A 12,497-nucleotide genomic window follows, 5' to 3' on the forward strand; every position below is an offset into this window, starting at 1 on the left:
TTTCCAGGCTGAACAAGTTCAATTTTCTTAGCCTTTCCTCATAGGAGTTTCTCAACCTGTCTGGGGATTCCTCCCTGCACTGTCGGTCACTCACTTCATCCTCCCAAATCCTTCCCCGACACGGAAGCAGGTCTCACATTCCTTCGCACCACAAGGCTCATCTGACAGGGCTCATTAATCCGGTAAATCATTAACGCACCCAACGCAGCACATCGCACTGCGCCGCGCTGTTTGGGTATTGATCTGCACTACCACAGCGACCTCCGCAGCTTTCCGGAGCCGCTCTGGGCCCCGTGTGCGGCGCTGCGGGCACAGCCCGAGCGGGAGAGCCCGCACGCCCCGGGCCGGCAGCCGCACGGAACCGCAGGACCAGCTCGGCTGGGAAAGACCTCCGAGATCACCGGGTCCGAACTGTGACCGAACACCGCCACGTCCCCAGTGCCACCTGCAGTCCTTCCTCGAACACCTCCAGGGACGGCGACTCCACCATCCCTCTGGGCAGCCCGTATCAATACCTAATCACCTTTCCTAAGAAATTCTCCTGATGTCCAACCTAAACCTTCCCTGGTACAGCTCGAGGTTATATGTCCTCTCGTCCTGTCGTTACGCGAGGATACATATCGCAGTCAGCCGCGGCAGAGCGGTAACTTCCCGCACCGCCCCGACCCCCAGCCGCCGCCTCGACTGTCCAGCCCTATCCTATCCTATCCTGTCCTGTCCTGTCCTATAACCTATCCTATCCTATCCTATCCTGTCCTGTCCTGTCCTATCCCGTCCTGTCCTGTCCTATCCTATCCTATCCTATCCCATCCCGTCCCGTCCCGTCCCGTCCCGGCCCCTCCCGGCCCCGCCCTTCCCCGCGTTTCCCGGCGGTGGGAAGGAGCGCGCATGCGCGGCGCTGCCCCCTGCACGCTCGGCGGGCTGTGGCGGCTGCGCGCGCGGCCGCGGCCCCGCCCCCCGCCCCGCCGCGTGAGGCGTGCGCGCGCGTGGCGGCCGCGGCGGGATGTTCGTGGCGCGCAGCATCGCCGCGGATCACCGCGACCTCATCCACGATGTGTCCTTCGACTTCCACGGGCGCCGCATGGCCACCTGCTCCAGCGACCAGAGCGTCAAGGTGAGCGGGAGCCGCCGGGCCTGGTGCTGGGCGAGTGTCGCGGCAGCGGGCGTGCGCGGCCTAGCGGGCCGAGGGCTCGGTCCGCGGGAGGTGCCGGGGCGGTGTCGGGCCGGGGGGCGGGAGGCGTTCGCACACAATGCACGCCGTGTTCGTGTGCGCGCCACGCGTGTAAACACGGAAACTCCGCTTCCGACCCGTGGCTGCGGCAGGGAAAACATTGCCGAGTGCTGTGGCTGCAGCCGGGCCGCGTGTTTTGTTTGTTCGGCAGCAAATCTGTATTTGTTAAAGAATAGTTTCGGAAGAAAATACTGTTCGTAATGTAGCGCCAATAATCTGTATTTATTATGGGAAGAAGCTGAAGTGTTCCGGAGTGTGCTCTGATAGACAAGGGAAAGCGTAGACTACTAGAAGCCTTAATTTTTACATTCCTTTAGAGGAAATAAAGTAACATGCTATGTTGACTTAAGGGAAAAGTTGATTGTTTTCCCCATTTTTCGTGCATAGTGAGAGGATGGGCAAATATTCGGGAGACACATGGATAAATTTAAGAAATCTAGTTTGCAGAGAGTAGTCATACTTAAATCCAGATAAATGGTTCTTAAATCCAGATAAATGGTTGAGAAAGTCACTGTTTTCGTAGAAAACTGTGTCATATGTAGATTAGGCTTAAGAACAAGGAAGCAGTCCCCTCTCCCTTACCACAGACTAACAAGCAAATAACCAACCACCATAAAGTGGCACCCCCAGAGAGTAAGTCAAAGCCATGGTGTCAGGATGATGTCAGGTGGTGTCTTTCATTTGGTTATGTTCATGACTTTCTACGTAATTTTTCAGTAAAAAACTGATAAGTATAAAGGTGTATGGGAAATCAAGCGTGGGGAAGGTTCACTGACTTGCATGTGGTTAAAAATCAAGGCAGAAATCTCAAAGAGAAGCAAGATCCGTTCCCCCACTACCATGATGGATATTTTGCTGTCCTACTCTGCTGTTGGGATGAGTGCTGGGAGCTGCATTAGGGTTTTGCAGCCAGAGCTGAGCACGTGAGGATGCTGGGGGCTCTAGAATGGAACAGAACAGTGTACTCTGGGAACAAAGTGAATGGAGCATTGGGAATTGTAAGCATTTCTCTTCTACGTAATTTATTGTTTAAAAAGAGATAGAAGTCATACAATAGTGAGTTTTGCAGGTGATGCCTCTTCTTCCTACTTGTAATAGGGATATTTTCATGGTTGAGTGAAGTGCAAGTTTGTACTGAACCAGGTACAGTGTCCTGGATGAAAATGTTGGGGTGGGTGGGTGTATATTTTTGTTTATTCTTTATTTTATATATACATATATATATATATTTATATTTATATATACATACATATATGAATGGCTGTGTCTTTAAAGTACTAGCCAGTAAGCTTTATTTACAAATTGTATGATTGTATTTTTATTTCTCAATAGGTCTGGGACAAAAGTGAAAATGGAGATTGGCATTGCACTGCCAGCTGGAAGGTTTGTATTTGTAAAAATTACACAGACATAACCGTAGTTTCTCCTTTGTTTTTGGAGAAACATGTTTCATTTCTGCTGAATTTTAGAGGAGAAATGCTTTTGGTTTGATGTAGATTCTGTATGCCTTGTGTAAAGTACTTTTTCTCTGTTTTTATAAAGCATCTCTAGTGCCTCACTTAAAGCAGACACTAACAGGCAGTCTGCTCTTGTTAGTACCTTGTTGTGTTGGCAGACTCCAGTATCAGTAAACTTTATCAGTGACTGGTGTTCAGGAAGTAGAAAACAGTACCTTAATTTTTAATTGAATATTTTGCGTACAGTAAGACTTAAAAAAACATAGAAGGGGGAAAAATGAAAGGAAGATGTCTGGCTGTTAAGTGTTACAGTATCTGACCTCTGCTTTTGGTTCTCCAAAACCTTTCTGGGAACCGTGTCATATAGAGGCTTTGCTTCATCTGGATAATTAGTGCATTCAGATTCTGAATTGTTCTTAAACTTGTATTTAATAGGACCACAATGCATTCATCCCTGTAAATTGCAATGCAGGGGAGGCTTTTGAATTCCCTTTCTTTAAGACAGGAGTGTTGACTAGGTATGAAAGAGGAGCTTCATATTAAAAATAAGATGAATAATCTTCTGCAAGTGCTTTTGAAAAGTACAAGCAATCTAGAAGTGAACATGGTAATGGCTGAAATTTGATTGAGAACAGAACTGTACTTTTTGTATCAAGGCAGAATCATAGTTTGGAAATTAAAGTAGTAATAAATAATGCCTTGAAATACACTTGTAATTATTGCATTTTGAACAGTAAGAGCAACAACTTTGCAGTGCTGGTTGGACTCAAGAACTGCAACAGCTGCTATGTAACTGTGTAACAGAACAAGGTTTCAAAGAAACAGTGTTACTACTTCCTAGAATTTTATTCTTCAGAAAGTTATGAAAGTGTATGGTTCCTTGGCCTAAGGCAGTAGGTTTGCTTCTCCACAGTGTTCTGATGTTATCTTGCAGACCCACAGTGGATCCGTTTGGCGTGTGACATGGGCCCATCCTGAATTTGGGCAGGTCCTGGCTTCCTGCTCGTTTGATAGAACAGCAGCTGTATGGGAAGAAATAGTGGGAGAGTCAAATGATAAACTCCGAGGCCAGAGTCACTGGGTGAGATTTCTTTTCTACAGCTATAAAGTTTCTGATTTTGTCTATGTTGTGTTCTTTTGTGGCAACATTCCAACACAAAGTAAGTATTTTTAAAGCATTTGAAATGCTTGAGGAAAACAGCTGGTTACATTCAGACCAATTGGTGTCACTATTATTGGTGTTTCATAATAAGATGTTCCCTGGAAAACAACTTGCAGACACGAATTCCCACCTACAGTAGTAGGGTTAAAGTTGGGTTTTTCTTTGACAAGAGATCATTTCAAATAACACTGGCTGTCCTCACTTATCTTTCAAACCATAGAAAAGGTTTGGGAGGGAAGTTTTTTGGTAGAAGATGCAAGCAGTCTTGTGAAATGGAGTTTTCAGACTTTGATTTGCCTTCCTTAGGGAATAATTTTTTGATGGAAATTTCTTTGCAGGTCAAGAGGACCACTCTAGTAGACAGCAGGACATCCGTTACAGATGTGAAGTTCGCTCCCAAGCACATGGGGCTTATGTTAGCAACCTGTTCAGCAGATGGAGTTGTAAGGATCTATGAAGCTCCAGATGTGATGAATCTCAGCCAGTGGTCATTGCAGCATGAAATCTCCTGTAAGCTCAGCTGCAGTTGTATTTCTTGGAATCCTTCAAGGTATGTTACTGAAACATTTACTTTATGGCTGTAACAGGAAGGGAAAAAACATTCGAAGCTGAACTGCTTTGGTTTCTGGTTGTCCAGAAGCACTTAGTGGCTTTCCCTGTGGATGGTGATGTGTCCTGCTGATCCAGTTACTGTTCTGTTCATTAGCAGTAGTCTGTGCTGAGGGTTCAGAGTACAGGCATTCACCTGCATGATAAGGTTGATTTAAAAACTAGAATTCATCTACATTTAGCTTATGCGATTTATCTTCCAAAACCTGAATGAAATATCACTAAATCAATCATTAAAAGCACTGCAAAGAATGCAGACTCTGCCATGAAACCTGTGGCAAATACTAGACTGCAGATGAAGTCTGTTATAGAAAATCAATTATTCTCTCTGAGAACATCATCTTGAATAGCTAAATAATGTTGTCTAATGATTGTACCTTAGTGAGTGTATAGAGTGGGCTTTTGAGACAACAGGGTGAAGATAGTGGTAACTGTGAATAGCATTTCACTCATGTTTCTTTGTGATTTTTTCATTGTGATATTTTGTGGTGTTTTGTTTTCTCTAGAGATAATGTGTTTGAAATTTAACAAATGGCTTGGTGGACTTTCTATGGGAAATATATATAAATATTATATATATATATATATATAATATGTAAACATAATGGTATTTGTTTTCACCTTTTAGCTCTCGAGCACATTCTCCAATGATAGCTGTAGGAAGTGATGACAACAGTCCAAATATACTGGCTAAGGTTCAAATTTATGAATATAATGAAAATACCAGGTATGCTAAATAACAATATATAGTATTTGTGGGATCGTGAAGTTGTTTATAATATATGGCCTTTTATTCCTATCATTAGATGTGGAGTGGAGTAGTAAATAATACCTTAATTTTGTCTCTGATCCATTGGGTGGCAAAAGAGAGGGAGACCTCAGAATGGTAACTGATGCTAACAGAAATGATATTGGTAATTTTATTCTCTGGCAGTGCAGAAATGTCAGTGTTCTTACCAGCATTTCAAAGGGAGAGTTGTTGTTTCTGTGTCTGCTAAATTATATGTTTAATTTTGCACAAGGAGTTAAGAGCTGAAATTTGAATTGTGTTGCATGAGGCACTGTTTTGTTCAAAACCACCTTACAATGATTTTAAAGGCATGATTATAATGACAGAAAGCGCTGTGAATTGCTCACGGTCTGTCAAACTTCACGTTGTACAGTCAAGAGTTCACAGAACCAGAAAAGGCAAGTTTGTGCACCACCACTTCCAATTAAATAACAGAGAAATTGTCTTTGATTGGGAGTGATCGATGTGGGAAAGGAGCCAGAGTGTTCTGTGGATTTTATGCCCAGCTTCAGGCAATGCTCTCCATGCATTAACAATAAAGTTACTTTAACTTACTAAGAAAATGGAATATGTATTTATCATATGGCAGAGGAGGCAGACAGTGGTCTGCTTAAAAGCATGGAAAATTTAGTTACTGAAATGCAAATTCCATTTAGATCTGTGAATGGAATATTTCTTTTTATTTCTCTCTTTGAATTGTCGACAAAAATGTTCCTTGTACTGCAATTCTTGCTTTGTTGTATGACTACAGTACTGTAGCATGCTGTACTTAGTGGCTACTGTATCTAATAGATTCCATTTCTGAAGAAATCTGCTTGAAATTATTGCTTAAATTTATGTTAAAAAATACTTTTATTTTTGCAAGTCTTATCATGCGTACTTAACCCTTTTTTCCCATTTCCACTGTATCTGGTTTATATCATTTGCATCACTGGCAATTTTCATGGCATTCAGGTTAATTTCTTGCACTGTACAGGAAATATGCCAAAGCAGAAGCTCTGATGACAGTCACGGATCCTGTACATGATATTGCATTTGCTCCAAATCTGGGAAGATCCTTCCACATCTTGGCTGTAGCAACCAAAGACGTACGAATCTTCACACTAAAACCTCTGAGGTGAGCTTTAGAGGAAGATGGTTTGGTGTGATGTGATGCATACTATACAATCTTGTTCAAATAGTCTCTGCAAAGCAAAAATAATAACTTGGTGTATGCAGGATGGTTTTTAGCAACCTGGTTTTTAAGGTAACAAGATTGTGAGCAAGTCTGTAATTTTGTTCGAATACCTAATCTAATAATAGTTGTTATTAGAAAGATGTAGTTCTCTCTGCCATATGTTCAAGCCCACACCTTTGGACAGTTATGTGCAGAACTGTCACTTTTCTCTTAAACAGGAAAGAATTGACTTCATCAGGAGGATTAACAAAATTTGAAATTCATATTGTGGCACAGTTTGACAATCACAACTCGCAGGTGTGGCGAGTGAGCTGGAATATTACAGGAACAGTGCTTGCCTCCTCTGGTGATGATGGCTGTGTTAGGCTCTGGAAGGGTAAGGTCACCCACCTGAAACACTTTGACTTTGTAATCTGCTGAATGTACCTGAGAAATTTTACTCAAAACATAATTTTGGAGTCAGTGTCCATTTTAGATTTGTGAAAGATAGATATTTTTTCTTTATTTCTGTTTAAGAAAAACAGAATTCAGAAATAACTTTCTGGGCCAAAATACTTGCATGATTTAGGCTGCTGGGAATACTTGTTACTGTACCCTGAAATTATTTCACCAAACTAGAGCTACATAAAGTTGCCATTTAAAAAAAGTAAGAGATATTTTCCTGCTGCCCAACCTAGAAAATCTACATTTGGTCACAATGTCCAGGCAAATGGTTTTTTTCTGTTTCCATTTTTAAAAGAAAACAAACAAAGACATGCACCCCCTCCACTAACCAACCAACAAAAAAACCCAACAAAAATAAAACCCCACCCCCCAAAAAAACAACAACAAAAAACCCCCAAAACCAAACCAAAACAAAAAAATAAAAACCAAAAAAAACACACCACCACCAAAATCCCCACAACAACAAAAGCCCACTGGCAGTTACCTTATACATTCTCATTTGTTCCTCAGTATTGTAATAGTTGGAAGCTGAGTTTTAAATTATGGACAGGTAGAGAATATTAGGCAGCCTAAGGGCCAGATTCTCAGCTTTTTGGAATTTATATATTGGTATTGAAGTTTAGTTGTGATTCACACCAGGTGTGGGGCAGTTGAAGTATATTTGTAGGGAAAGCTGAGCTTCAGAAGAGAAACTAACAGTTTGTATATATCTGTGTTTGCAGCTAATTACATGGACAACTGGAAGTGTACTGGGATACTGAAAGGTAACGGGAGCCCAGTGAATGGTAGTTCTCAGCAGGGAATTTTTAATGCCTCTCTAGGTTCAGCCAATACAAGTCTGCAGAATTCACTAAATGGTTCATCTGCCAGCAGGTAGGTTAATTAGTAGACAGATTGATTTTCAGTAAAAAGTATTTTCTCTGAATCTTTTTCATTTCATGTAGCTCTCATATTCGTTTTACATGTTTTTAAATTGTTAAAAGTGTTTAAAATATTTCTACAAGCTCTTATGGTTTTGCTCTGTGGCTTGTCTGCTATACCAGTGTTAAGAGGAAAATGAACAAAACAGTAAATCACACTGAATGAATCAGTCTGTATAAATAAGCAATGTAAATTTTCATTTTCATTTTTAATCCTTTCATATTATTGAAAACAACGTTTCTGAAATAGTTTCAAAGGAGAAGCTTCATACTACTGGTGTATAACTGCCCTTTTGTTTTAGATATGAGTTTAAAAGTGAAGCAAAAATACCAGCAACAAATTCTGGTTTTCCCTGGGATAATGTAGCAGAAGGGAAGGAAGAAAAGCTATTTAATAACATATGGTTTCAACAATCAAATATTAGTGTTAGTTTGACACTTGGTTTTTGCAGGTGTGTAGCATCAATTGAATAAAAGTTTTGTGGTTTTTAAAATTTTCCTCATGTGGCATTCATATTGCAGATAATTTGCCTTAATAATCTCTGCTAGATTTTTATTTTGTAATGGTTGCTTTCTAGTAGGTAATTTTTACTGCCTCTTCTGAAAAATCATTTTCATTTGTGCACACTGAAATGTAGAAATACGCTGAGTCTTGCATCTGTCTGGTGTAGTGTGTACAGTCAGCTCCACTGAGTTGTAAGTCCTATATAAGGATGAGGTGTGGCCAGATTCTACAGCAGCAGTTTCCAAGTTTTGTGGCCACTTTGTTTCAAATGCCTTGGGATAGTTTCCCTTTCCATCCGTGTGCAGCTACTCCTGTGGGGTTTTTTCAGTTTGGAACGCTTATCAGTGAAGTTTGCTTTAGGAGGGTGGCACCAGCCTGCCCCTCTTTCCCTTTCAGCAGCCAGTTCTGAGTGGCAGTTCAAGATGCCTAGCCCCGCTGAACAGAGGGCGGGTTTCACACTTTCCTCACAGGATAAATGGGAGTGCAAAGGTGATAATGGGCCCTGTCCCTACAAGAAGGGGCAGCAGAGTGACGTTGTCATGGTTCCAGGTTCTACTTGCAGCGTAGCAAATGAAACGCAGCCCTGCCTTGGAAATGGTGTATCCAGAGCTGGGTAGCTGTGTTTGCTTGGGCTCCTGTGGGGAAATGCAGGCTGTCTTCAGCTCTTTAGCATAGGGTGTGGTTTCACAATCTCCTTATCTAAGACTGTGCTGCCACCAAGACTAACCGTCCCCACCCCACCGGTGGCTCTTCTCCTGTCCCTGAACTGGGTGCTAAGCCATTGTCAAACTGAGACTTCTAGCATTATTTTCATTCCCTTCGTTGGTCTGTGTTTTGGAAGGCGGTGTGTTCTGGTTTTTAATACATTATTCTTGCCTTCAATTTGCAACACAATGTTATTTCCAGAATAAGTCAGTGGCTGTGGAATTTCCAGACGTGCAGTGTCTTGTCCTAGGATTGAGCCTTGTTATTAAAGATGCACACTTGACTACGTGCTTTCTTTGGTCATGATACTGGCCAGTTACTAACTTCTGTGTTAGTGTTAACACGCTGATAAAGATTCCTGCACTGACACTTGACTGAATAGGTATCCCACACCTAACTTGTTGTGGCTCTGACTCTACAGGTTATCATATCTATATGTTTAAACACTTAAAGCAGCTATAGCACAGGCAGGTCTGGAAAAGATTATAAAAGCTCTATGGCCCAACTGGATTTGTACTTGATAAATTTCAGAACATGTGATGTAGATGGTTAGGAAATAAACAAGTAGGGCTGTGTTATTATGTTGATGTAATTGTGTGTTTAGATTTATGATACAATTTCCATTCTCCATTTGTATTATGTCCTTTTTAACAGAAAGCAGAGCTGATACCAAGCTAACTGGAGTAACTTTGGTGTTTTGCTGCTTGTTGCATGCACACAGGAATGGAAAACGAACTCCTTTTTCCCCTCCCCAGCGCCGTTTGACCTCTCCCAAGACACCAGCAGCCTGCTAACTACTAAATGCTGTTCAAAAAGCCTTTTTAAAACACGTTGTGTGCATTTTTTGTACTAGCCTGCACAGTTTGATACTGATGGAACGCCTGATAGAAAAATATTTGGAGAGGCACCTTGTTTGGAAAAAAACATAATCAACCCACCCAACCCCCAAAACTTCCATCAGACCGTATTTTTGAAAGCTTGTTAAATTAAAAGATAGTTCATGATTAAAACCAAGAAATTTTGTCCTTGATTGGGATGGGAGGAGGGAAACGACCATTACAATAACTTTCATTAAAATTGTTTTGAGAACCAATTTGTTTTGCATTTCAGAGTGTTCAGCGTTTGATTAAGATTCCTAAACATTACAAGGTTGTAACTGCTTTGTAATACATGCAACTGTTCTAAAGGAGTAAGAAAACTGTTTTGACAATTGTACAGATGATGGTTTTTAGTAGTTTGGTATTGCTTCATTTATATTCTTTAGTATGACTTCAAATAAATGTTTTGTAAGTACTGTCATACTTCCCTCATCCTAAGAGAAATACTTTTTCTGTTACATATTTGTACATTCCTATGGTAATAATTACAATTACATGGAGTACTTAAATTCTCTAAACATAGTATCCTTGAAAAGTGCAAACACTTTAGCCATACAGTTATAAACCAAAATGCAACTTGTTGTTAATTGTCCATAATTGCATTAATAAACTGATAGCTAGTCTTTGATATAAGTCCACAGAATTGTAAACAAGACAGAAAACATAATATAGTTATACTAAAATGCACAAGTGTTACGGGTAAGTTTTAATAAAAACAGCAGCAAAATGACATAGAGTAGCATAATTCTGAATTTTGCGTTCACCAAGAATCTTGAATTTACACTGAGGATTTTGCAGATATATGTAAATAGATACAAAGACTGTATTTCATTCAAAGTAGTTATTCTCTGTAAATGTATATAATTAATGTAAAAACTGATGTTTTTACGTCTGTCCTAGAAATGCTCTGAGGTTAATCTGAATTATTTGCATATGCAGCAAATGTACTTGGATGATATTTAATGTATATTTTGTGTCACAAAGCATTACTGAAAGCTGTTAACAAATCACAGAAATTCTGGGAGCATGAAAGCCTGTTAATAGCTGTACTACACCACCCTTTTAATTTCCAAAGCAATCCATTCTTCTGTAAAAATGTATACTAGGACTATGACTATGGTATTATTTTCAATGAATTTCAGCGGAAAAGGCTATTATTTTGCTTTAAAGAAGAGTTTCCAGATTTGTCTTGTTTTGAATTACAAGCCTTGATTTCTGCTATTATGTTCTATTGGTTTTGGCATGGATATACTAAAGCCTTTTTTTTTTCCAGCATGTCTTTTCTCCCCTTTGGTTCTCCTTGTATTTACTACCTTTCTCTTCTTTTCTTGTTTTGTTTATTTTTTTTCATTTTTTGTTTTGTTTTGGTTTTTTTTGTTTTGGTGTTTTGTTCCTTTCTTAATTGTTTCAGGTATTTCTTTCCCCCTCTGGATTCCCCACGGGCTGGATCGAGATGGTCCAGCCACGCCCAGCTCCTTCCTCCTCCTCCTCTGATAGAACAGTCTTGTGATGCTGACACTGCCAACCTCCAGTATCCTCACCCTCGCAGACGATGTGTGTCTCGGCCTCTTAATCTTTTACCTGAGAATGAAGGGGTTTAATATGTTACTTGAAATAAATTCTGAAGGGCCTTATTCTGGTGTTTGTGATGCTTCCATTTCTTTGTATTCCTTCCTTTGTATTCCTTCTCTGGTACAGAAGACTTTTTTTAAAATGTGGGAAATTCATGCATGTTTTGCAAAACAACATTTAGAACATATTGTTTGTGTATCAACAACCAGTTTAATTTGTACCCTTTGAATTTTGGCAACATATATAAACAGTATTGGCCACAAGCTCTTTATGGAGTAGGTGACTTCCATGTGCCTGTCCTTTTTTTTTCTCTCCTTTTTGAAATCAGTTCAGTGTGGTCTTTAATTTTTTTTCTTTTCGTATACTGCGTTTACATGTGAAACACATTCTCAAAATTAGACATGGCTCCAAGACACTTGTGAGTGAAGAATGATGTTGGATCAGCTTGTTAAAGAAACAAAACCATTCCTGTGTATACTGCAGCAAAATAATTGGAAGCGTTTGGTTACTTAAGATTTTTCCATCTTGCTGTATAAATATTTAAATTTTATAATGGTGGTTGACTAATAAACTTGTTCTGAAAGGTCTGTATTTGTATGCTTTTCCTTTGTAATAAGCTTTTTTCTTTTTGAATAGGTTCTTGATGAAGGTGGTTTTTTGATTCAGGTGTCCACTCTCACAGCTATGCTTTTGTGCTATTCTTGATGTGCAGCTCCATATTCCTGGTCTGTGCCACAAGGTCTGCTTTGACTTTTCCTGTTGGTGTTCTGAGGGTCTGTGTAGACTGCTAGAGCTCTTGGGTTTCCCATTTCTCAATTCTTTTCCAGTGATTGAATTAAAACAGGACAATTTGAAGAAAGACTGCTGGCTTGAAAAATGTCACGTCTGTTCTGATGTGTCAGCACAGGAAGATCGGCTGTGCTGTGGATCAGCGCATGGCACTGACTCAGACCAGTGCCAGACAGGCAGGAAGGTAATGCTGGACAAGGAATGCCTGGCACTGCCCAGGGGCAGCATTCCTGCACAGGAGGGGATTGCTGAGGTTGT

The 12,497-nt window shown here is 40.5% G+C and overlaps 1 protein-coding gene across 3 annotated transcripts; it reads left to right on the top strand.

Annotated features, from left to right (window-relative positions):
- Positions 1 to 922: 922 nt before the first annotated feature.
- Positions 923 to 12,037, top strand: SEH1L (SEH1 like nucleoporin). Of its 3 annotated transcripts, none has more exons than XM_063397038.1 (9): positions 923 to 1,114; positions 2,564 to 2,614; positions 3,623 to 3,769; positions 4,189 to 4,400; positions 5,088 to 5,186; positions 6,226 to 6,366; positions 6,645 to 6,802; positions 7,593 to 7,743; positions 11,290 to 12,037. In XM_063397038.1, exons 1-9 carry the CDS (start codon positions 1,004 to 1,006, stop codon positions 11,477 to 11,479), a joined length of 1,260 nt encoding a protein of 419 aa, XP_063253108.1. In that variant the 5' UTR covers positions 923 to 1,003; the 3' UTR covers positions 11,480 to 12,037. The 3 variants fall into 3 exon arrangements, with proteins under 3 accessions (XP_063253108.1, XP_063253117.1, XP_063253127.1); XM_063397047.1 differs by having other exon boundaries at positions 9,722 to 11,514; XM_063397057.1 differs by having other exon boundaries at positions 925 to 1,114; positions 9,655 to 11,514.
- The last annotated feature ends 460 nt before the right edge of the window (positions 12,038 to 12,497 follow it).

Source organism: Prinia subflava, chromosome 1, assembly GCF_021018805.1.
Source record: "Prinia subflava isolate CZ2003 ecotype Zambia chromosome 1, Cam_Psub_1.2, whole genome shotgun sequence".
NCBI classification, from domain to species: domain Eukaryota; kingdom Metazoa; phylum Chordata; class Aves; order Passeriformes; family Cisticolidae; genus Prinia; species Prinia subflava.

What these genes read in the sequence shown, in the direction of transcription:
- SEH1L (XM_063397038.1), top strand. Translation starts at nt 1,004, where the DNA reads ATGTTCGTGGCGCGCAGCATCGCCGCGGATCACCGCGACCTCATCCAC. An exon ending in CCAGCGACCAGAGCGTCAAG is followed by an intron (nt 1,115 to 2,563) that starts GTGAGCGGGAGC and finishes ATTTCTCAATAG; the next exon opens with GTCTGGGACAAAAGTGAAAA. An exon ending in AATGGTTCATCTGCCAGCAG is followed by an intron (nt 7,744 to 11,289) that starts GTAGGTTAATTA and finishes TAATTGTTTCAG; the next exon opens with GTATTTCTTTCCCCCTCTGG.